General features: G+C 38.2%; 1 protein-coding gene across 1 annotated transcript in view; it reads right to left on the bottom strand.

Annotated features, from left to right (window-relative positions):
- LOC133523818 (tRNA dimethylallyltransferase) overlaps positions 1-23,802 on the bottom strand; it is a 368,157-nt gene that overhangs the window by 3,157 nt on the left and 341,198 nt on the right. The window contains exon 5 of the mRNA XM_061859562.1: positions 5,296-5,411. Coding sequence (XP_061715546.1) covers positions 5,296-5,411 — 116 coding nt within the window. The remainder of the gene's footprint in view (positions 1-5,295; positions 5,412-23,802) is intronic.

The raw sequence follows: 23,802 nt of genomic DNA, 5'->3' as shown, positions 1-23,802 counted from the left end.
AGAGGTTGTGATGTACGACCTTTTAATGGCTTCTATCCCACCAAACATGATATCCTTTCAGTGAGTATTATTCTCCTAGTTGATCCCCGATGACCTTACTTGGATATCTAATGACTTTACAGAAAGCTAAGCTTCATCTGATAGTTATTACCTTAAAAGGACAAGCTCTTCGTTCTAATGAATAATACATTATTCTGTAACTTTCTTGTGTTTTTAGATACATATAGGTACGGGGTGAATAGAGACGGCTAGGGTGAATAGAGACAAAACATAAAATAAGATTTACCTTAAAATTTCTTAATATCTACCCACACAAACTGTATTCTTCGATTGGAAATAATAGTAGAATTTGTATGATACGATTTGTGTGGATAGATATTAAGAAAATGACAGGTAAATCTAATTTTAAGTTTTGTCCCTATTCACCCCGGTTGACGGTACTTTGTCCCTTCCAGCACACTATATCGCACGATGTCACCGGAGTAACCGCGGGCGCAGCTACCGTGCTCCGCGGACGCAGCCGTTTTGATACTTGATCGTGCAACACGTTATCTATTACTATTACACATCTCAACAGGGGTGTAATTAGTGTAATTTAGTAATTTAGGGCTACTTTCCTTTACTGTACGGTTAAGTCTGTTGCGATGAACTGATTGACGTAAATAGACAATGAGAGATTGGAAAATCTACCGTTTTATTTCTGATTATCTGCGAGATTCTGTGTAATGTAATAAGTCTTAAGTCAGTTTGTTTTATAAAATAATAATAATGATAATTCAGCCTATATACGTCCCACTGCCGTATTTTATAATCTTCTTTTACAGTACATATGACCTTATATCACTAGTGCAAAAATTAGCATATTACGTTACTGTGTCGAACATTTAAAGGGCCATATGTACTGTAAAACGTTGTACGATACATGTGCGAATAGGTAATTCGCAACTCGTGTCGATTTAAAACACTCCCTTCGGTCGTGTTTTAATTTATCGCCACTCGTTTCGAATTTCCTATTTTTCGCACTTGTATCGTAATGTACTATTATATCTATATCTTAAGAGTTCACAGAACCTGTACCCCTAGTGTAAATATTTTCGACAGCGAAACGTGACGTACGCGTTTGCGTTAAGTGTCATTTTGTATGAAATTTTTGACTTTCCAAAAGTTAAAAACGTCCCGCTTGGTGCGCTGTTCAAACACCCATTCAAAATGAGACTTAACGCAAACGCGTACGTCACGTTTCGCTATCGACTAAATTTACACTAGGGGTACTGATTGATGATTCGGTTTTTGTATTTGTAAAGTACATCGAGACTTACGTTATGACTGTGTATGGAGCTTATCGATGAAAATTAAAATGCTTCCTCAATGCCCGACGATAACTCGGCGTTAAACGCTAAATCCATCAAAGATCGATCGCTGTTAATATCTAAATAAGAGCGGGAATTAGTATTTTAAGACGAAAGGACCCGAGCGAAATCAGCTTTTCATACAAACGTAGTCTAAATTCTCCTCTCTACCATTATTGAAAATATTTTCACACGATTTGCTGTATATCGATCACAGCTATGCCCCAACGTTTGATATTTATCGAATTTTTAATTATTATAAGAGTTAAGGGCATTTAAAATTTCCATGGAAACCGTTTTTCGCTCCTAATTTTTACTATAATCAAAAATTCTAAAAAAGTCAAACGTAGGAGCATACCTACTGTTAATGTACATCAAATAATGTAAAAATATTTTCCATAATGTCGATATCCAGAGAAGAAAATGCGAACTACGTTTGTATGGAGAAGCGGCCGTCCCCTTTCCTCTTAACAATTTTTTGGATGAATAAAAAGTAATATATTTCTCGATGTTATTTTTTTCAATGTTTATGCTGGGATGCTATATAATTCATAAGAATATTTAATAAAAATTACTTAGTGTCATTCCTAGGGCCCACAATGTGTATATCGTAAAAAGTAGCTGTGACATAATCGGACAGACAGACGGACATGACGAATCTATAAGGGTTCCGTTTTTTGCCATTTGGCTACGGAACCCTAAAAAGTCACGTAAAATCAATACAAAAGTCACGTAAAACATTACATCCAAAAGCTACCATATTTTCGCTCAGGTGTAAAGGCCAGTCCAGACGGGATGATAAAATCGACCGACTTGTTCAGAAAAGAAATTGGCGTCAATCTCCAATTTAATTACCAATTTAGATTTATGGCGATATTAAAGCGCTCTAAATTAAAAAATAATTTCAATACGTGTTGAACTTGTAAGGCCAGATTCTAATTTTAATATACGTCAAAAACTAGATCTATGTTAACGGCACCAATCATTGAACATTTAAGAGAAAATTTGGAGTATTTTTGATATCTCACCGACACATGTAAAATTTCTACCGCTTTACGCTTTAAAAGTTGAATGTCCAATTCGACCTTTATGTTTTCTATGTATTTAATGAAAGCTGCTGCATTTGGTTCCAATATTATTAACCAATTAAAACTGTGGTTTTTTGCTCCAGTCATAGGATGTATGGCGCCATTCGATTTGAAAATAAAAAATATCAATGAAAAATAAGACTTAAGCAGCTATTTCGCTCTTGTTTATGGTAAAATATTGCAAGCGAATAAAAACTGATGGTAAATACTTGTTTTACATCATTTGTCTATACCAGCCCATTACTGGTGCCTGTTCAATTATAGGGGTGTTTACTATAGATTTTTTACATATTATTTGGCATATTAAAATTAGAATCAGGCCGCTAGTACTGGACTACAATTAGGTGGTTTTACGGGACTTTACTTCTAAATCAATATAAACACGATGAGTCGATAATGTCGATATGAACTCGATGTCGGTACCTTTTTTACCATCATGTCAATTATAAAAGACAAAAAAGCTTCAACTTACACGTGTATTCCAAACTATAAACTCACGTAACCCACGTTCATCGTCCAATGACGAAAAAATGATCAGTCCGCCGACCCTTTGCGGGAGATAATGTCACTCGTCAACTAAAATAGTAGCCATTACTCATTATACTGATATTCAGTACAGAATTAGGAAGAGCAACTGACAACAGTTAAAAAAACGTGATTCTGTCATATCTATTTAAAAATATGATTGGGGAGGAGCCATGCATGTAGATAGAATAAAAATACATTTATTTTAAAAATCTTCTACAAACCACTACAGTTACAACATGGTTACAACAGAAGAACTTACTAAATACTTAAAACTAAAAATAATAGATAACACATCAGCAAAAGAAATGGAGTAACTATAAAAGAAATATTGGCGCTGGGATAGTGGCTACAAAGGGACACCACTCAGCATATGCTTTGGTAATAAATACCACAGCGCTGGTCTTCTGTGGAGCCCCGAAATGAAATAAAAGTAAATATTTATAATTTTATACGATAACGTGTATTATGGGCCATCGCCCACTCGGCTTGGCACAGCACATATTGTCGAGGCGTCGTCGACAGGTGTGCGGAGGCGTCCTTAGGCGTGCCGTGGCGTCCTCGGGCATGCCAAGGTGTCTTAGACATGCCGGAGGGTTCTTGGCATGTCTGGCATGCCTAAGACACCTTGTTATACCTGGCCTGAGGGCGCCTCGGCTATATGGGAACCAGTGAAGCCCATAAATAAATACCTTAGAACCAACATTTTTTTTAATACTACGTCGGTGGCAAACAAGCATACGGCCCGCCTGATGGTAAGCAGTTTCCGTAGCCTATATACGCTTGCAACTCCAGAGGACTACATACTAACTACATATTATAATTATAACAATATATTTTAAAATTAAACACATTATTGTTGCGATGCATTTACGCAACCTCGCAGTGTCAGGGAGCCGGCCTCGGAACCGCCGAAACTTGACACCCTTCGGCCAAAACTCCTCCTTGTTTAAGGTAATATGCCGAAGGATCCCTTGCCGTGCCATGCCGATAGTACGCGCCGGGCTTAAGTACTCTCCTGTAACTACCACTTGGCTAAAAAACTTGAACCCAACCTATAATAGCAAAATAAGGCGTAAACTGCCTTATTTTGCATTTTGTTTGAAATTTGAATCCCTTCTTCGTCGAACTTCGAAAACTGAATTTTTGTAACTGCCTCTCTATTTCTCGAATAAGAGGCCTTCTGAGGACCTAAAATCGTAAATCGAACTTTCGTTCTACTTCTCGCATATTCGAGCAATAGAGAGGCAAATAAACGAACGAATGAAATGGTTCGTGGTAGGCCCTCAGGATACGAGTCACGTCGTTAAGGACCATAGTCGACGTCACGGGTAACCTGAGACCATAGACCAGGGGTCGCCAAATGGCGGACCGCGGTCCGCATCCGGACCGCCGACCCATTTTGTGCGGACCGCGAGAACACAGCAACTTTTGCACTACAGAGTACGTAATTTAAAATAAAAATGTATCCCCCGCATTATCTTTGTTGACGTCAATTTGAAAACGGCCGGGCGAAGTCACTAGCTAAGATAGTCCAGATAGTCCGCAACAAAAAATGTCATTTTTCTCATTGATATGTAAAAAAATACCTTTGTTATTTCTGTAATTACATTTGTTTAATAAATATTTTTTCTATAAAATGTTGTGCGGACCGCGATGGTCATTTCATTTCTTAATACAGACCCCGAGCGAAACTAATTGGTGACCCCTGCCATAGACACTGGAGCGGACGTTGCCCGTCGGCCATATTGGTTTAACGTGTTTATTCTAAGGGCTAATTGTTAACCGACTCATGGAGAAAGGGTAATTAATGATTTTGATTTTATGCATTTTTTTAGGCGCGGATTATTTACAATTTTTAAACTAGACTCAAGTGTTGTTATTGGAAACAATAAAATCTTATACACGGTATGAAGCACCTATTTCGGTCGATATATTTTGGCGCCAAAATGTAATATGTATCTAAGGGCGCTTATAACTCAAGAAATGAATGGATTAATCTGTCGTAAACTTAGGCTTGGTTTGGATTCATGTTGCGTTTCCCATACTTGAACGTCCGGTGATGGAAGGTAAAAGGTGGCATCCGTGAGATTGTGCACAATATTAATAAGGTAACCGTGGAAGTTGAGTACTCGCCGATGAGACCCTCTTTCGACAAGTAAGTAACTCACTTTCCATCCTTCAGCCTCTGCTTGTGCCGTGGAAGACGAGTAACTCGCCGATGAGACCCTGTTTCGACAAGTAACTCACTTTCCATCCTTCAGCCTCTGCTTGTGCCGTGGAAGTCGAGTAACTCGCCGATGAGATCCTGTTTCGACAAGTAAGTAACTCACTTTCCATCCTTCAGCCTCTGCTTGTTGTGTCGCTCATGGAAGTTGAGTAGCTCCTCGATGAGCCCCTGCTCCAACATGGCGTCCACGCGCTTATCCAAACGCTCGTCATGGACTTTCTGCAACAATATTTTCTATCAAGATTCAGATTCTAACAGAAATCGGTAAGTAACTTTTAAAACCAGTGGCATGACGTCAGAATTAATACAAATGCAAATAAAAAAAAGAATTAAGAAAATAAGCCGAAGATAAATGGCCTTTTACTTAAGTAAAGTTTAGTCAGATAATAGGTACAGTTTGGTAAACGAATTTGTCAGTAGAACAAGTCACCGTTACAAATATTTTTTGATAAGTACTTATTTGACTTGACTTTTATTGCCGACTTTAGTTCTTGAAATCTTTCTAATCATCGGATATACGGAAGTATTTCTACGTCCAAAAGAGAGGTATGGAGAGCCGGGTATGTCCTTAAACTACGTCCAAAAGTCTCTGTTCCTGTCGACCACTAATGTCAAAAAGAAGTACCCACTTAGGGCGGCACGTGTTGCAACCCTATGAGGTACAGAACATTACGGCCCAAAGAATCTGGAATTTCCTGGATTCAACGGGCATCAGTAATGAACTTTAAAGGGCTGTCACAATAGATCACTACCTGGTCGACGTGGCACTCAAAGGCCCAAAAAAACCCCAATAATAATAATACGTCCAAAAGAGAAGTATGGGCACTGTGAATGTCATCTCGCTTTGTGTGGTAGGGCACAGCACAGCGGATATTATTCCAGATCTACAGCAGAGCCCAACTGGGGAAGTACCTCCGCGCCTTACAGAAAATCGCACCCAAATAACACTAGGCTCTACTCATAGTGTTGTGTTCCTGCCGGTTAGTAAGGTTGCCAGAGCTCAACGAGGGTACGGAGTGTTATTAGGGTCGGCAAAGCGCATGTAACTCCTTTGGAGTTGTAGGTACATATGTAGGCTACGGAGACTGCTTACCATCAGGCGATATGTACTGTAAACTATTATACGAGGTGAAGCTAAATAAAAGTATGTAAAAAGGCACAATATTTAAATTTTGTACAAACGGTCTACCCTAGTCATTGACATGGGACTCCCTCTGGTCGCATAACAACTTTTGTCATATTTTTAACTGTTATAACACTTTATGCATAAAATTGTAAGTCATAAAAAATTTTAGTCAGAATTTTTCCTGAGCACAACTGGGTTTTTGTCATAATGTCATAATTTTTATAGTCATATATTTAATTCGCATAAAATTTTAGGTTAGGTTCGTTAGGTATGCACAAAAAAAATATGACAACTGCTATGTATGTCATCAAATATTATGGCTAAAAATGTATGACACAACATAATATGACTTTTCATTTGTATGCGCAATGATGATTACAAGTTGTTATGCGTATCAAAGATATGACTTAAACTTTTATGCCATCCAATATGGACCCCATTGACATACATATTTAAAATGTTACTTGTAAGAAAGATTCCTCAAAATAGATAATGCTGTCGAAAAAAGTCGACAAAGGACCCCGACCACTCCAACTCGTAAAACTCAAGTTCGGTACTTGAAGACTCAATACAAGTCCTTATAGATCGTGTCATTCACGAAGACGCCTGCCTTTACTCGTATTGTCATGTGATGAAAGGTTATATTTGACAAATCTGCGCGTCATCGTGGATGGAACAAACTATACCTATACTTCACGCGGCGAATGATGGTCCCTACAGCAGTTCCTTCAAGTCTTATTTAGTTGAGTTTTTTTTTCTTTTTGTACGTTTGACTAGAATAAAACAAAGTATCTAATCGATAAGTTCCCTTAAACATGGTGTTGACATTTTTAGGAGTAATTTTTATATTTTTGTGCAACATTTGTTACAAATTTTTAAAGTGCATTTTAGACGCGCGTCGCCTCTATGAGGAGCTGTCAAAGCGCTTTATAGAGGCTTCTGGTGACCAGAGGGCTGGCCAATATTTTGCCCAGCGGATCAGCATTGCCATCCAGCGGGGCAATGCGGCCAGCCTTCTGGGCACCCCACCGACTTTGACTTAGGCCAATTTTTTAATTTATACGTTTTTAATTTAAGTGTGTTTATTATGTTTTACGTGTTTTTTTCTATCGAGCGAAAGATTCAGTATTCGAATCGATATCGTTACACAGTCCCTCGAGAAAGGCTTTAAGATTGCTAATTCAATGTATGTCAGCCATATTGTATTCCATCGCAAGTTTCGCGTGGCGCGCTAGATTTTCTTTCTTTCTAATTTCCTGGCTTTACTCTTAAGTGTTTCTATATGTACATTTGTACAATGGGTGTCGACACATTGTTTCGCTATCGTTACTATTTAAATCAGGCATCGTTCCGTCGATAAATCACTTCAATCATGATTGATAGTCCATTCACTACCTGTGTTGGAGCATTGTTAGCCGTTTATTATGAAACAAAGATTATTAAAGAGCTGGCCAAAGTACGCTTAACAAAATAGAACGTACTTATAAAGTATTATAACTTTTAGATTGTCTTGTGTATAAAAAAAGAGTTCTGCGGAAAGAGAAGAGTCGTGGAATGTATAATAAGACGTATAACGGCCGATTCGAAGAATGATTAAGACACGTTTAAGATCTTGAAAAGATCTTTTAAAGATTGATAGCTAAACGACATGTCCAAATTGACGTTTATTTCGATTCCACTGTGATCCCAGTAAGATCTATTACGATATTTCTAACGTCACTTACATTGGCTGCTAAAATCGAGCTGGAAGCAGCTCACAACTCACAATAAGAAGAAAAGCAACTCACAAAGAACACCACCCTCAAATAAGTGTCAATTATACGACATACAAACGATATCTAAATGAGAACTTATCTAAACCAGAACTTGAAACTCGTTGAAACTCTAGGTCATTGGGGTCCCAGCCAGCGCGCACAATTTTTTTGGAGAAATCGCGTCTGGTTGACGTAATTGGTGACCGAAGAGCTCGCGGCTTTCTCGCACAACGTATCTGTATTGCGATACAACGAGGAAATGCCGCCAGCATCCTCGGTACAATGCCTCAAGGGCCTATTTTAGATATAAGCTAGTTATATTCATCATCTAAGGGCCGTAAGCGATTTGCATAGAATCGCATTCTCTGTCATGAGGCCAAAACAACGACAAGGTGTTTCAGTAAGTTTGTTTTTTTTTTTTGTTGAAATTTTTATTAAGTCTGTGGACCCTGCGGTAGACTACGTCGGTCTTTCCAGTCACCCGAAACGGTGACTCTCCGGTGTTCCACCATAAATAGTCTATAATAAAAGGCGAGGACCAATAATGTGTGCTGATGTGATCATGTGATTTGCATCTAGAGTTTGCAATATACCATGTATGTACGGGTCAAATCTTGTAAGTTAAATTTGATCCACTTCCCGAGTTCAAATTTTAGCATGCATGAAAATTTGCATGCATAAATAAGTTGGATGACAATGCAATATTATGGTACCATCGAGCTGATCTGATCATATTGGGATACTTTCCTCCAATTGAGGGGGGATTTAAATCTTCTCGGGTCAGAGATGTAGGGTTAGAGCCGGTGTAGCTTTATATGACGTTCATAAGCGCATTGTAATATGCCTACTTGAATAATAAACTATCTTTATGATGATGGAGACAGGAGACGTCCATAGGAATTCTGTAATAAACCAACGCGATCTAATTGTGTTTGGGGTTTTTGGATCTCGATGAGTATTAGTTGCCTGTGAAAAAAGTACAGTCAGCAATAAAAGCTTGTACCAAAAATGAATTCTTTGCCTAAAACTTATTTCAAATCATTATGTGAGTTGGATATATGTAGTCGTACTAAACAGTTTTAGCTGTGACTTTACCAACCAAAGCCGACAACTAAAAAAGATTACGTTGTCTCATAATGAATACCAGAAATACTTAAATGAATCAAAAAAAAAATTACGACATTAGTATGATCAATATATTTATCTCACAGATAAGGATTGAAAAAAGCTGTTAATTTTTTTATTACAATACCTTTATTTTAATGATATATACCTACATTTACAAAGGATGTAAGTGTTATAAAGGAATCGATGGAAAACATTAACAAACGCTAAAACCAAAATGTATCAAACGGCCAACGTCAAAATAGTCTCGACACGTAATTCTAAAGTAATTTTGAAAAAGCTTTTTTTTAACAAACTCTTGAACCAGCATCCTGGTTATTGGCCGCTCTCCCACGAGGGCCACGAGTGCAAGTCTCGACAGGCCGCGATCATCGTCCGTAGACCTCGGTAAAAAGTGTTGCCAGTGATCAAACAAATTGCGCGTGCGTTGTTACTAAGCTCTGAGCTCTGTTTTTATATCACATATATACCCGGACACACCCAGCAGTTTGTTAGTAGAAATAGGCGCGAAATCCAATTGTCCGTAATTAGGCGCAAAATCCAAATGTCCGGGTTGCCTAAGGAAAGTCAACTGTTCGCGATGACATTTTTTTTATTTGTCGCCTTTTTCTACGGACAAAGTAGGTGTGCCAGAGTAATACATACGAAGAACGACAGTTTGTTCAAGCAGACGAGCTACCTGAACCCCTAGTGTAAATTTATTCGATAGCGTGACGTGATGTATGCGTTTGCATTAAGTAAGTTTTTAGAGTTATATTTAGAAACAGCGCGCCAAGTGGGACGTTTTGGAAACTGAAAATCCCATACAAAATGAGACTTAACGCAAGTCGCCCATACACATTATACGCTAAACATACGTAAATTTAAAAATGACAGATCACCGGACCAATTGCGGCATGGGAACTATCACTTAAATTGTTACACCTTTTAGAAAGACATATTCCATAAAAAAATACACGGAAACTAGATTATATTTCCAAATCACGAAAATATGCACCTAATTTTGATTTGAGGTAGACTAATATGTAAATAACATATTGGGTAAGTTTAGTTTTACTCGCTTCGCTTTCTATTGTTTATTATTATAAATTATAAAAGATATGAGTAATTTACTAGTTTAAAAAGCCTTAGGTAGCCATTTAGTACCAATTATTGTCCGATTTTCTGAATACATAACATTTATTTAGTAATTTACTCAAAAACAAGACAGCTTAATAAAGATTCATTATGACAAAAAACGCTTGAATTGTTTGCAAACTTGAAAATGAACCGTTTAATGAACCCGAATGTCATGGCCGTTGCAAAAACTGGCGTATTTCCTACGGTTAGGTAATCAAAACATTGGACGGCTCCGAAACCAGTGATGGGCTAAATGTATACAATTACGAATAATGAATAAACACCGACGTATTTGGTAAGTTTTGATTAGGCGAAATCTGAACCATTACTTTTATTCATAACCGAACACAATGTTATGTAATTGTAACTCTTTAGGTTATTGTTTACTCTGTTACAGGGATCGGAACCGGTTTTTTGCAAAAACATCGAAATAACCATATATTTCGGTTTATTTTATACTCTAAATGTAGGACTCAGTTGTGTTTTCAGATAACGACTTCGTATTATTAGATTGCCTAATTAGAAATGAAGTAATTAACAAAGAACGAAAAAATACCGTTTTCGTTGAGAAATGAAGTAATTAACAAAGAACGAAAAAATACCGTTTTCGTTCCCATACAAAAAATACCGGTTTCCGATCCCTGCTCTGTTATCTATGAGTCTATGATAACAACAAGATAAGATATTTTGAGTTGTCAATGAATAAAAATGTAGTAGGTTTTATGTGGAGACACGGTCAGGACCAGGACCCCTTCTATTTGAATTGTCTCTCCCATTCTATTCGAGTGGTCCCACTAGTGAATTGGAAGAAGAAGACTCCCAGTGATGACATACAACTTCCAAAGGCCCCCTCCCCCCCCTCCCCTCGTTTTCTCCATTCGAACCCTTTTCGTTGGTATTTTCTCATCATTTCGGGTAGAATGCGTTTCAGTCGTCCCGCCATCTCCTTCACTGTCAGTCTGCACCCCGATTTGCACCGAATAACGAATAAAAAAAACTGGTGTATTTCTTGTGATTAGGAACACTACACTCAGACAGAACAGAAGCATACAGGGCCAAATGTAAACGATTGCGAATAACGAATAAAAGTAAAAACCGACGTATTTCGTACGAAAGCGAAATTTTAAGTTTATTTTATGATTTATTCATTTAATACCTTGCTGCACTATAAAAATAAGTACAAACGGCGGACTTAAGATTTAAGAGACGAACGAGTAGACGAATCGCCTGATTGTAAGCAATTACCGTCGCCCATAGACATCTACAACACCAGGGGTGCGTAGCCGGCCTATACCGTTTTTATTTATTTTATTTTATTGGTAAAATGTAAAATGGGAATACGCCCACAAACCTCCAACAATCTTGAAGTATTGGGGTGGTTCGACTGACAATAGTCCTTATAATGTTACTATGTATTCTCAATTCGTTTTATGTAAACAATCGATTATTCAGGACAGGTTATTTATTACCCTAATTGCAATCTGAAAGTCCAATATTGATTTACTAAAGTTAAGAATTTATTCAAATGAAATGTCTAATATGATACTTTCGTCACATCGCGAAGCAAGTAGTTGTATATTGAGAAAATTATTCAAATAAAAAGTTATTCATCAATGCCCATCTCTATCGGATACCTGCCTCGGTGCGATTGACCGTTTACAATTAATTTTTTACTTTTTTCGCGTAGGCAGCCTTTTTGCGCGCGACCGCATTTACTTTTGGCGCGAACGCGTGATGGCAGCTGTCTGTGTGTTTTTCTTTCTTTTTTTCTAATCTAGCAGTCTATAAAAGCTGCCAGTTCTATCAATGATTGTTAATGGTTTCTTAGTCCAATCAAACAAGTTTGATCATACATATTAGTCAGAAAAGTTTTAGAACCAAATCAATGTTGCTGGTATTGTTTTAATGGATTTACACAATGTATCTACATGTATTTATTCGGCTGTAGCATAAAGGAGCGTAATCTTTTCAGAGTGTATATTTTTACAAAATCTCGATATTTTAACTAGAAAAAGAAAGGAAACTTTAAAAAAACTTAATTTTCACAAAGAGCTGCTTTAAAATTTTATTATGTTATGTATAAATTAGGTTATTTTTAAATTATTTTTAATACAGTTGATCAAAAAGTGCTACTTTACGTAGCTGTTTAACGTGCGGAAAGTTGGATTTCGCGAACTAGTGCTTTTTACTTTTCCACTTGTTCCAATTCATGACTACTTATTGATGAGTGTTAATGTTAGTTTCCTTTAAAAGTCGTAATCAACATAAAAACCTACTGTTAATGTAAAAATAATAAATATAAGCATATTTAATATTTTATTACTTACCTCTTCATCATTATAACACGTTTATTTTTTAATATTGAAAAACCGTTCTTAATAAGTTGTCTGAATGGAATGGAATAGCTGCCGAAACGCCTGTTAAAGCAGAGGCGTTTTTTTGTTTACCGCAAGAATGTTTTAAGTTTCCAAAGGCAACATTCGATATTGTTTTCATACAATTTAAATATACGATACACAAATAATCGTTAATAACGATACATAGGTAAAAATAGTATAATATTTTATATTTACAATTGTTTCTATCTTATAGAACATCCATAAAAAAAGTTCTTGTTGTTTTTCTTATTTTTTCGCAACTGTATTAAAAAAATGTCGTTCGCTACACGTGCGGAAATGTCATTCTTCACTCATCCCGAGTCTTGTCACTCGCCTACGGCTCGTGGCAAGATATCTCGGTACTCGTGAAGTAATGACATACTTTCCGCACTAGCAACGAAATGTACTATTCCGTAAAATAGAGGGTTCATGAAAAAAAGACAGTTTTACCGCCGCCGATTTAATCCTGCCTTTTTGTTTAGTTTTGATCTCCTATCCCACATTATGTTATGATATATACCATAACATTAAAGTTCTCTTTAGCTTAAATCACAAATACCTTCCATGGTATCTTCATCCTTTAATTTTTCTTTCTATTACGGTATAAAATTTATGTAATCGTCGTATCGTGACACTAACCTCCAAGGAAATCCTCTTCTGTTCTCAATTATGGTCATAATTAATATATTTTTATCTTACTAATTCTAAAACTTTTTCATTCGTTCTTTGTTCAGTTCAACTCATACCTTCCATCCGTAGCCTTTACGTCATCTAAAACGCACAGCGCGTGCTCTTTTTAGAAGATTTTTTATTTTACCGGATCCGGTGATTTAAATCGGATCCCGTACCTCCTAAGAAGAGCCGGATCCGGCCGAATTACCGGATCCGCTGGACCGCATTGCAATCCCTAACTAACTATACTAACAATACTCGACTTAAAAAAAAATGAGTTACACTTATTTAATACGTCTGAATCGGGGGAGATTTAAAATTAAGATAAGATAAGCTTTCTGAATCTCGCTTAAAGTGGTATGGCCATGTCATGAGGAGGCCAGAAGATCACATGACTAGACAAGTCCTGAGCATCAACGTTGGCTCCAAAAGATCGGGCAGAGGTAGACCCCTTACGACCTGGATGTCCGTCATAAACAACGACCTTAAGAAAGCTCAAATAAATGTCTCGACGACCCAGAACAGATACGCCTGGCGAAGAATGACGAGGAGAGCCGACCCCAAATGACATGGGAAAAGGCTAGGCAAAGAAGAAGAAGAAGGGGAGATTTAAAATTAAAATAACAAAATTTTGCAAGCAGCAGAATTATTGTCATAACCAAGCCCCTTTCGACTGAAGTATCTCTCAATAAAAAGCTTTCCCACAAAAAACTAGATCGATATGAAATGAGCATGCTTGAGGCCTCCATATTTGACACAATGAGTCCGCGATGATGTTGATGATCTATCGACTTATGAATCGATACGTAGATCGCATCACACATTCAAGTAACAGCTTTTTTAATTGGTTAGTAACATTACAATGAATTAATGATATTAGGGTTTTAATAGGTCGGCAACGTGCTTGTGACAACCCTGGAGGTACAGGCGTCTATAGGCTACTATGTCGACGATCCGCGAGCGTCGGTCGTCTAGAATGCTTTGCATGCTTTATACCATCCTCTTTGATCCAGCTGCACCAGATTACCTTAAATCAAAATTTCAATTTGTAACACCTCGTCCCGGTTCCGGCCTTCGTACCTCTCGGAGTCTTAAACTCTCTATTCCTCATTCCGCACTGGTTTCATGTCCAACTCTTTCGCCCTCCTGGCAATTCGTTTCTGGAACGATCTTCCTCTCCCAATACGATAAGCACAGAGCAAATTTTCCTTAAAACGCCAATTACGAAGTACTTTTCGGACGTACACCAACATTGTAAGAGTATATGACGGTTTTAAATGGGTACAATATTTCAAATATATATATATATATATATATATATATATATATATATGTATATATGGTATATGTTTGTATTTATTATAATATAATATATGTATATTTATAATAGTAGTGTTTAGATAGTGGCTTTTATCTCTCTGTACTGATTTTCTTTTCCGCACTAATTGTAAGTTTCTGTTTGGCCCAATGGTTGACTGGTAGAGAATGCCTTAAGGCATTAAGTCCGCTATTTGTACTTTTTTTGTATTGTGCAATAAAGGTTAAATAAAAAAATAAAAATGTCCAGTTAGCTAAAAAATTAATTTTATACGGCATATTTTTTTGTTTGAATATTTTTAGTTCTAAATTAGAATCTCTGACATACGTAATTAAAAGTGGAAAAAATCAGTCTCTCGGGCGAGGCACGAACTCGCGACTCTGGATCACTGGCCCATCGCGCTGCCTACTGAGCTATTGAGACTTCACTCGAGGACAGCGAATATTTCTACCTTACGCGACTTAGGGAGGCGCCTAGCGACAATACAATAGAATACAAATCCTTTTTATTGCACAACCTCAGAATAAATAAATGTACTTTGAAATGGAAACACATATAGTACATGTAGATAGAGGTAAACAACAGGCGACATCTACCGTAAGAGAACTAAACGACTATCGGGGTTCCTAACCATGTTGGAAATTCACCAGTAACGATGCGCGACCCCATACTAAATTAATTTTAGGCTAGTAATCCAGAGTCGCGACTATCGTGAGTTCGCGCCTTCAATTTTTCTACTTTTAATTTATTTCTGAGCTTTATTTTATGGCATCGTTTGCAGACGTTTCTTTTTTCTATTATCCTAGTTCAGGCATTTGTAAACTTTTCCTTATCCTTAATCCTTAGTCTTTAAGTGCTAACACTGTACTTATACTGGTTTCAATAAAATTATTTGTTTGTTTGTTTGTTTGTTTGTTTATTATATTCTAACATAACATTTGGTATATGCGGCACTCCCTCTGGTCACATAACAACTTTTGACATATTTTTAATTGTCATAACACTTTGTGCATAAATTTGTAAGTCATAAAAATCTATAGTCAGAATTATTCCTGAGTATAACTGGGTTTTTGTCATAAATGAGTTATGTTATAATTTTTATAGTCATAAATTTAATTCGCATAAAATTTTAGGTTAGGTTCGTTAGGTATGCACAAAAAATATATGCCAACTGCTATGTATGTCATCAAATATTATGGCTAAAAATGTATGGCACAATATAATATGACTTTTTTTTATACCACGAAGGTGGCAAGCAAGCATACGGCCCGCCTGATGGTAAGCAGTAACCGTAGCCTATGGACGCATGCAACTCCAGAGGTGTTACATGAGCGTTGCCGACCCTTTAAAAATCTGTACACTCCGTTTTTGAAGAACCTCATACTGTAGACCCTCGGGAAAACCTCGGCAGGTAGCTCATTCCACAACCGGAGCGTGCGCGGGAGGAAGTTCCTCTTAAACCGCACAGTGCGTGACCATTTAGGTTCTAGGGTGTGAGGATGAACACCCTGCCGACGGCGGGCGGTGCGGTGATAGAAAGTAGCCGTGAGCATCATGTCAAACAATTCTTCAGAGCACAGCCCATTGTACAAGCGGTAGAACACACATAAGGAGGCAAAGTCACTTTTCATTTGTATGCGCAATGATGATTATGACACAAATTGTTATGCGTATCAAAGATCAAAAATATGACTCAAACTTTTATGCAACCCTATATGGACCCGGTATATGCAAAGAGATTAAAGCCAGATCCTAGTTTCTATAATAAGCTTAGTTTTTCGACAAACAAAAAACCTTGAACTCATTGATCGCTTTAAAAGCCAAGGTCATTCTTAATCCAAAATTAATCGCATTATTTATGTTTTTTCAAGGTTTATCGACCCGTCTCCGTTGTCAAAACTGATCGGTTAAAAAACGCTTTTACTTTTTCGCGGAAACCCAATAACAATCACACTATAAAAACTTTAAGGCTTATTTTCCCATGGTCGTATGTTAATAAAAACCATTCTTGAAAAAGGTATCTTATTCCTTTATAAATAAGGTTGAAATTTCAATGTGACTTTTAGATAGATAAAAGTTTCAGGAAGTATAACGCGCAGCGCGTCTCGCAGGCACGTCTGCGTAAACCTCCTTAATTCGAAAAGGTATATAAAAGATCGATGCGCTTAGAGACTTACGCCGTTTCGTTCCCGAGCGGCTGATATTAGCAAGCGTCAAGGGCGGGCAAAAATGGCGCGCGGAAACAAAAAATCGTATGCACCAACGATTTTCTGTGTTTTTGCGTCTTTCTGGTTATTTTGGGTGGGCAGCTGGCTTGAATAAAATATTAACGCGAACCCGAAACTACGATATTATACTAGTTTTACGACCGCGCCCGAGGCCAACCGGACAAAGACACGTTACTACGCAAGTTTAAAAAAATGGGAAGCGCGCACCCGACGGCGAGCATATTGGTTCAGTACTTCCGTGTTGAAAATCTGCGATGATAATTTGTATACTATAATTACTATATTTAATTCGCTTATATGTATATATAATGCAAAAATAAAACAATTTTAAATGATATTTTCTTTATTAGTTGTAGATACAACAATTTAAATATACCGCTTCTGCTATTTTACTCAGGCAAACCAACTTCAAGAGAACGGCACGAAATACAAATTTTTCTACTGACGGAAATGGCTTGCCAGAGTATAAATACAGGTTGATTTCGGGGTCGTGGAGCAAGAGAACAAGACATCACACAGAATTCAAAGATGAGTCTAATGATGTTGCTCATTATTTATTATCACCAATAATTATGATTATTTTTCAGATGACAAGTAGAAAAAAACATGTTTGCTTTGCATACAGTTTGGTCACCCTACTCAATGTGACGTCTTGTCGCTTTCCATACAGCGTATGTCAAAAGTCAGGGCGACCATGATTACTTCGTATAAGATTAATTTTACTTGAAAAATAATAAAAATCAAATTAATTATCTTTCATTCATATACTACCGTATGATAATGTAAATCATTTATAGATTCAGAAAAAGTAGTTCTGGATCACGACCCAGAAATCACCCTGTAGTAATTGTCCAGGCAAGTAATGTGGCAATATGCAAGCGAACTATTTTTTTTCAGGCAGCGTTGGGAGTCTTTTCAATTAAATTAAATAATCATTTCTTCCTTAATTTCTTAATTTAATTATATGAAGCCTTGTGAAATGCCATTAAAGCGCTAAAGTTAACTTTGCCGTCCATTTTTGCGTAAAAATACATTTAACTAACCTAACCTAAAACAAGTCCAAAACCAACACACGTGAACTCAGAACATGAAACCCGCAAAAATTCCAGCGTTATCATTTATGAAGTCACAACACTGTTATGACAGTCGACTTTCATTTTTAGGGTTCCGTAGTCAACTAGGAACCCTTATAGTTTCGCCATGTCCGTCTGTCTGTCTGTCTGTCTGTCCGAGGCTTTGCTCCGTGGTCGTTAGTGCTAGAAAGCTGAAATTTGGCATGAATATATAAATCAATAAAGCCGACAAAGTCGTACAATAAAATCTAAAAATTTAATTTTTTTTCGCTTCAACCCTAGAGTGTGGGGTATCGTTGGAAAGGTCTTTCAAAACTAATAGGGGTTTTCAAGATTTTTTTTTTGATAAAGTGAATATATTCGGAGATAATCGCTCCGAAAGAAAAAAAAAATGTGTCCCCCCCCTCTAACTTTTGAACCATAGGTCCAAAAATATGAAAAAAATCTTAGAAGTAGAGCTTAAGAAAGACATTAAATGAAAACTATAGCGGACATGATCAGTTTAGCTGTTTTTGAGTTATCGCAAAAAGTTTTCCCTTCATAGTACAAAGACTTACTTTAATTAGGTACTGATTATGCAAATTTGCCTATTTGTTTAACTCGGGTGAAAGGTAACGTTTCATCCCTTGGTTAACAAATTACTATACTTTAAGCTCCAGTTTAGCTTATTGTGACGGAAGAGTAACTACGGAACCCTACACTGAGCGTGGCCCGACATGCTCTTGGCCGGTTTTAAATTTAGAATTCGAGCGTTCGAAATGCATTCTGTCAAACGCCATGAACTCTGTTCTATTTTCAAATTGGACTTGTCAATTTGAAATTTAGTCTCTTTTTGGTCGTTGTGTTGGTAAAAGTGGGCAGCAGTGGTTGGCATTATGGAGTGTGGAATTAAAAGGAGTGAAATCTCTTATGGTAGAACTGTTGCAAAAGTGTCCAGCTGTCAGCTATAAATAATAGTTCCAAATCTCTCCAGAGTAGCGCTAGAGTAGCTAAGTACCTAGGCGTTATTAACGGAGTGAAGTACGCTGTCTATGATTTGATTTTTAGGGTTCCGTAGCCAAATGGCAAAAAACGGAACCCTTATAGATTCGTCATGTCCGTCTGTCTGTCCGTTTATTTTTTCAAGTATTCTAGGTATTGTAGCGCCACCTATTTAAGGTTTTGTGATTACACTTGTTGGTACATGGAGATTCCATTCCTTAGGGCCGGTACAGACGGACTGCAACTCGACTGCAACTTGTATGGGAACTGCATGCCGACTGCACTCCAACTGCAACGTCGACGTGCAGTTCCCATACAAGTTGCAGTCGAGTTGCAGTCCGTCTGTACCGGCCCTGACCTCCACCTTCATGTGGCATGTCTAGGTGACCTTTCACTTTTCCTTATTTTCGAAAATGCTGCAGTCCTTTTGTTTCTATATAAGTACAAGTTCAAGAGATGCAACAAATATTTTTTGGGGCTAGATGGATCTGGGTAAGAATCCGGCTCGTTCAGTAATCCGGCAGTTAGCGTCTCAGATGACCCGCTCCATAATCCGGCGGTTTCATTGCTCGATAGTGCCACTTGTTTGTTTCCGTGCTTATATTTCCCATACAAATCCACTAATCCGTCTGTTCCATCAATCCGGCGAATGGGGAAAAACCGGGTGCCGGATTACCGAGCACCTACTGTAGTTTATTTATAAAACCAGTAAACGGATAGTAGCCATAATAGGCGTCATGCAGGTTCAATTCCCGACAGAGTCGATTATTGCCAACATTTCCGATGCTAGTTAGATTAATAATAAACTAGACTATATGCATATACCTATAGAATAGACACAGATAATAACAAGTGTTCATTGTCAGGTTAGGTCAAGGCGCAGTCTGCTTACTATGGATATTCATGAGGTAATATGCTTGTTTTTTTTTTTTTTTTTTTTTTTTTTTTTTTTTTTTTTTTTTTTTTTTTTTTTTTTTTTTGTTCGATCTACCTCCAACATGATCGGAGCCTACTGGGAGCGGGTTTCTCTTGCATACCAGTTCTCGCAGTTTTGCTTCTCGCACTTTCATTCTACATACTATTCTTTCTCACATTCATCATCTTTCACTCTTTGTGGTTGGGACTACCACCTATTTGTTCTCTATGAGCTACTTTTATTTACTTTTTTTTATTTCAACACGGGGAAATAAAGTTTACACATTTGGTTTTAATATTTCGAGTTTACAGTGTTACACGACGTTCCATTACATTTTATTCTTACATATCAGGTTCTTAAGTACTATAACAACTCTTATGACTATATTTTTTATAGCTACTATTTTATATGTATACTTACTTAATATATACCTATTATATATTACGTAATATACTTTTGCTTATTCTGATCTGTTTTTCATTCTAACGCTTATTACAATTTTCCGACAGTAACTTAAGAATGCATCCCTAGTGTGTCCATTCTCAACAATATAGTGCAAATTTTGTTTACTCAGTTCCATATATATTTCCTGTTCCAGATCGAACCTTTGTCGGCCGAAGATGGGGCACTCCAGGATGAGATGTTCTATGGTTTCGTTCGAGTTGGGCTCACATGCGCATGAAGGACTCTCCTTACACTTGAAGCGATTCAGGTATGAGGAGAATCCCCCATGCCCAGTAAATAGCTGTGTGAGTGTACTGTCTATGGCCAGTTTACGGGTTACTTTACGTGCCGTGATTGCGTCAGGGAAGAAGAGTTTGGTAACTGAGGCCGTTTCTTCTTGCTTGTATCTCTGGTCCCATTTTTGGAGGGTCTCTGTCCGGATGGTACGTTTAATAAAAGAAGCCGGACATTGATCATAGTCCGCCTTCTTTTTGGACTTTAGTGCTGCCTCCTTTGCAAGGCAATCAGCCCTCTCATTCCCTTCCAGCCCTATATGTGCTTTGATCCAGAATAGGGATACTTCCTTGTTCTGGAGTTTACAATTTTGGAGGTTTTTTCTTATACTTACTACTAGCGGGTGGGGAGAGTTTGGGTTTATTACTGTTTCCAGGGCCGTTCTAGAGTCACTATATATTCCGAATGCGGTCTCATTGTGTTTCAATACGACTTCTGTTGCTTTGTGCAGCGCGAGGAGTTCGGCTTGGTATACAGTACAGTACGGCGACAGTGCAAGTTTGTGGGCTTTGGTCTCTGCAGTACTGTTCCATACGGACACAGCTGCCCCGACCTTGCCCTCAATTTTGCTGCCGTCGGTAAATAGGCGCACTGCGTAGTTGTTATGCAGTGCGTATTGGTGCTCGTCTCCTAAGATGCCGAATTCCAGCCCTATCCGACTTGCGGGATGTGGGGCTTGTATCTTTGGAGTCATCTTCTCGACTTCCCTACCTCCAAGTGCTTGCTGCGGTGCTCCCTTCTTGGCCATATATAATAGGGCCGCCTCGCGAACTCGGAGGTCGAGAGGGAGCACTCCTGTGAGTAGGAGTGCGGAGTTTAGTGACACCGTCCGATACGCTTTACACATTTTCTGAACAAAGCCTCTCTGGACCGCGTTGAGTATTTTCCGTACTCCTAATTTGTCTGCGGCTGGTGCCCATGCCGCTGCTGCGTATAATACCACTGGCTCCACTGCGGCTGTATATATTGTGCGTATTATCTCTGGGTTTAGGCCCCAGCTCACTCGTGCCGCCCTGGCTAGCATCTTATAGATCCCTACGGCTTTCTTGCAGATATTGGCGACGTGGTTGTTAAAAGTTAACTTATGGTCTATGGTCAGGCCAAGGATTTTTACCTCTTCCGACATTTCTATGCTGACCCCTCCCATGATAAGGCGCGGTGTGTCGTACTTTAGTTTTTTAGTTATTAGCATAGCGCTTGTCTTATGAGGTGCAAACTTCAGTTTGTTGTCGACACCCCACGCCCTAACATGTTCGAGAGCAGCATTTGCCTGTCTTTCAATATCCCTGGCTTCCTTGCCTTCAAAGACTAACACCACGTCATCCGCGAAGGCCTGGCAGTAAAACCCCTTTTTCTCTAATCGTTTCAAGAGGGGGTCCAGCAAAAGGTTCCACAGGATAGGGCCTCCTATGGATCCTTGGACGCAACCCTTTTCCGTCGCCCTCTTGTGTGACTCTCCCGCATACCTAACCTCCACCATCCTATCGCTGAGATAGCTATTGATGACCCGTCTCAGGTTCACCGGGCATTTTTCCTCCACCAGTCTGGTCTTTATTGCCGGCCACCATGCACTGTCGAAGGCGCCTTCAATGTCGAGCGATACCAACGTGACTAATTTTTTATTATTTAGCCCTGCCCGTATGCGCTCCATGAGCACTACGAGGGCATCTTCAGTTCCTCTCTGCGGCATAAAGCCATACTGGTGAGTACTCATCTTTGGTAGCACATAGAACTTGAGTCGGTTCACCAACATCTTCTCATATATTTTACCTAGTACGGGCAAAAGCCCTATCGGCCTATACGATTTTGGTGATGTGTACGTGTCTTTTCCCGGTTTCCTAAGTATGACCACAATTGCTTTTTTCCATAGCTTCGGGAAATACCGATTTGCCAGGCATTTATTCATTAGTGCTAGGAAGTAGTCAAGGGCAGCATTTATCGCACGAGAGCAGATGTCTGCAGTGAAGCCATCTGCCCCGGGAGCCTTTTTTTTCATTCATGAGGTAATATGCTTGTTAGGCGATGATGGGACTTATTCTTTCAACGACCTTGAGCATACACTCATCCATAAATATAAAAAAGTTATCGTCAAAAACGGGATAAGCTTTATAATCTGTTTATGGAGCAGATTTAATATTAATAAATTATCTAGAAAAAAGAGAAAAATAGCCATTCCTCTCTAGATTGGGTTACTTGAATCCAGTTGAGGCCGGCTGCTGCGTCTTTCCATCGATCTATCTATAAGGCCCCATACGCACTATGCGGCGTGCGGTTGCGGCGGACCGCTTAGTGCGTTCAGTATTTATGGTTGCGGTTTCATACATTCTTAACCGTCATGCGGCTGTCCGCACGCGGCTAGCCGCTTAGTGCGTACGTAGCCTTATGTTATGTTTAATGTCTTTAGTTTTGGCAATAATCTTTTTTTACTTTACTTTACTTACCGGTCTAACCTTCCTTATTTTGCCTTGTGGACCTGTCCATGTAGATGTTTTGTGTATAGGGTGACCTTTTAGTCCATCATTTAAGAAAATAGGCTCCTAAATTGTGTGATCCATACTAGTCGCCTTAACATTGCAAATCTGGTCGAAATAATTGCGTTCGTCGTATGTAGAGCGACATAATCGAATGAGCGAATGAATGAACGAATGTCATTTATTCACAACAAATCACAGTCATATATTATAATTATGGCACAAGGTAAAACATGGTACGCGTATTAAAATTATTGTAAACAGGTCACTCACGTTTTTTTTTAATTTAATATTTTCGAGTCTCATGGGAGTTTTATAGTAAATATGATATGCGTAATTGTATATTTATAATATATTAACCCAAATCAGACCTAACCTCTTACCTTATGTTTGACCATCTACCACTATGTCAAACTATAAGATAGCCCAAAAATAAGTTAAGAAAATGCTTTTAAAGTTTTTTTTTCAAGAAACTATCTTTGAAATGACCTTTAGCTTTGATACTCAAACGGACGTTTTTCAATTTCATTATCAGCGTATTTTTGAGCTAACCTGTATGACGGCAATATTATCCGATATTTTTAGTAAGGCACAGTCAGCGTTAAAAACACACAGACTAAATTAAAAGTAAAAAAAATCAGTCTTGGGCGAGATTCGAACTCGCGACACTAACCCATGCTCTGCCAACTGAGCTACTGAGACTTCACCCAT

This window comes from Cydia pomonella, chromosome 12 (assembly GCF_033807575.1).
Source record: "Cydia pomonella isolate Wapato2018A chromosome 12, ilCydPomo1, whole genome shotgun sequence".
In the NCBI taxonomy this organism is placed as follows: Eukaryota; Metazoa; Arthropoda; class Insecta; order Lepidoptera; family Tortricidae; genus Cydia; species Cydia pomonella.
Note: the sequence above shows the minus strand (reverse complement) of the source record. Positions and strands in the feature narration are given on the sequence as shown.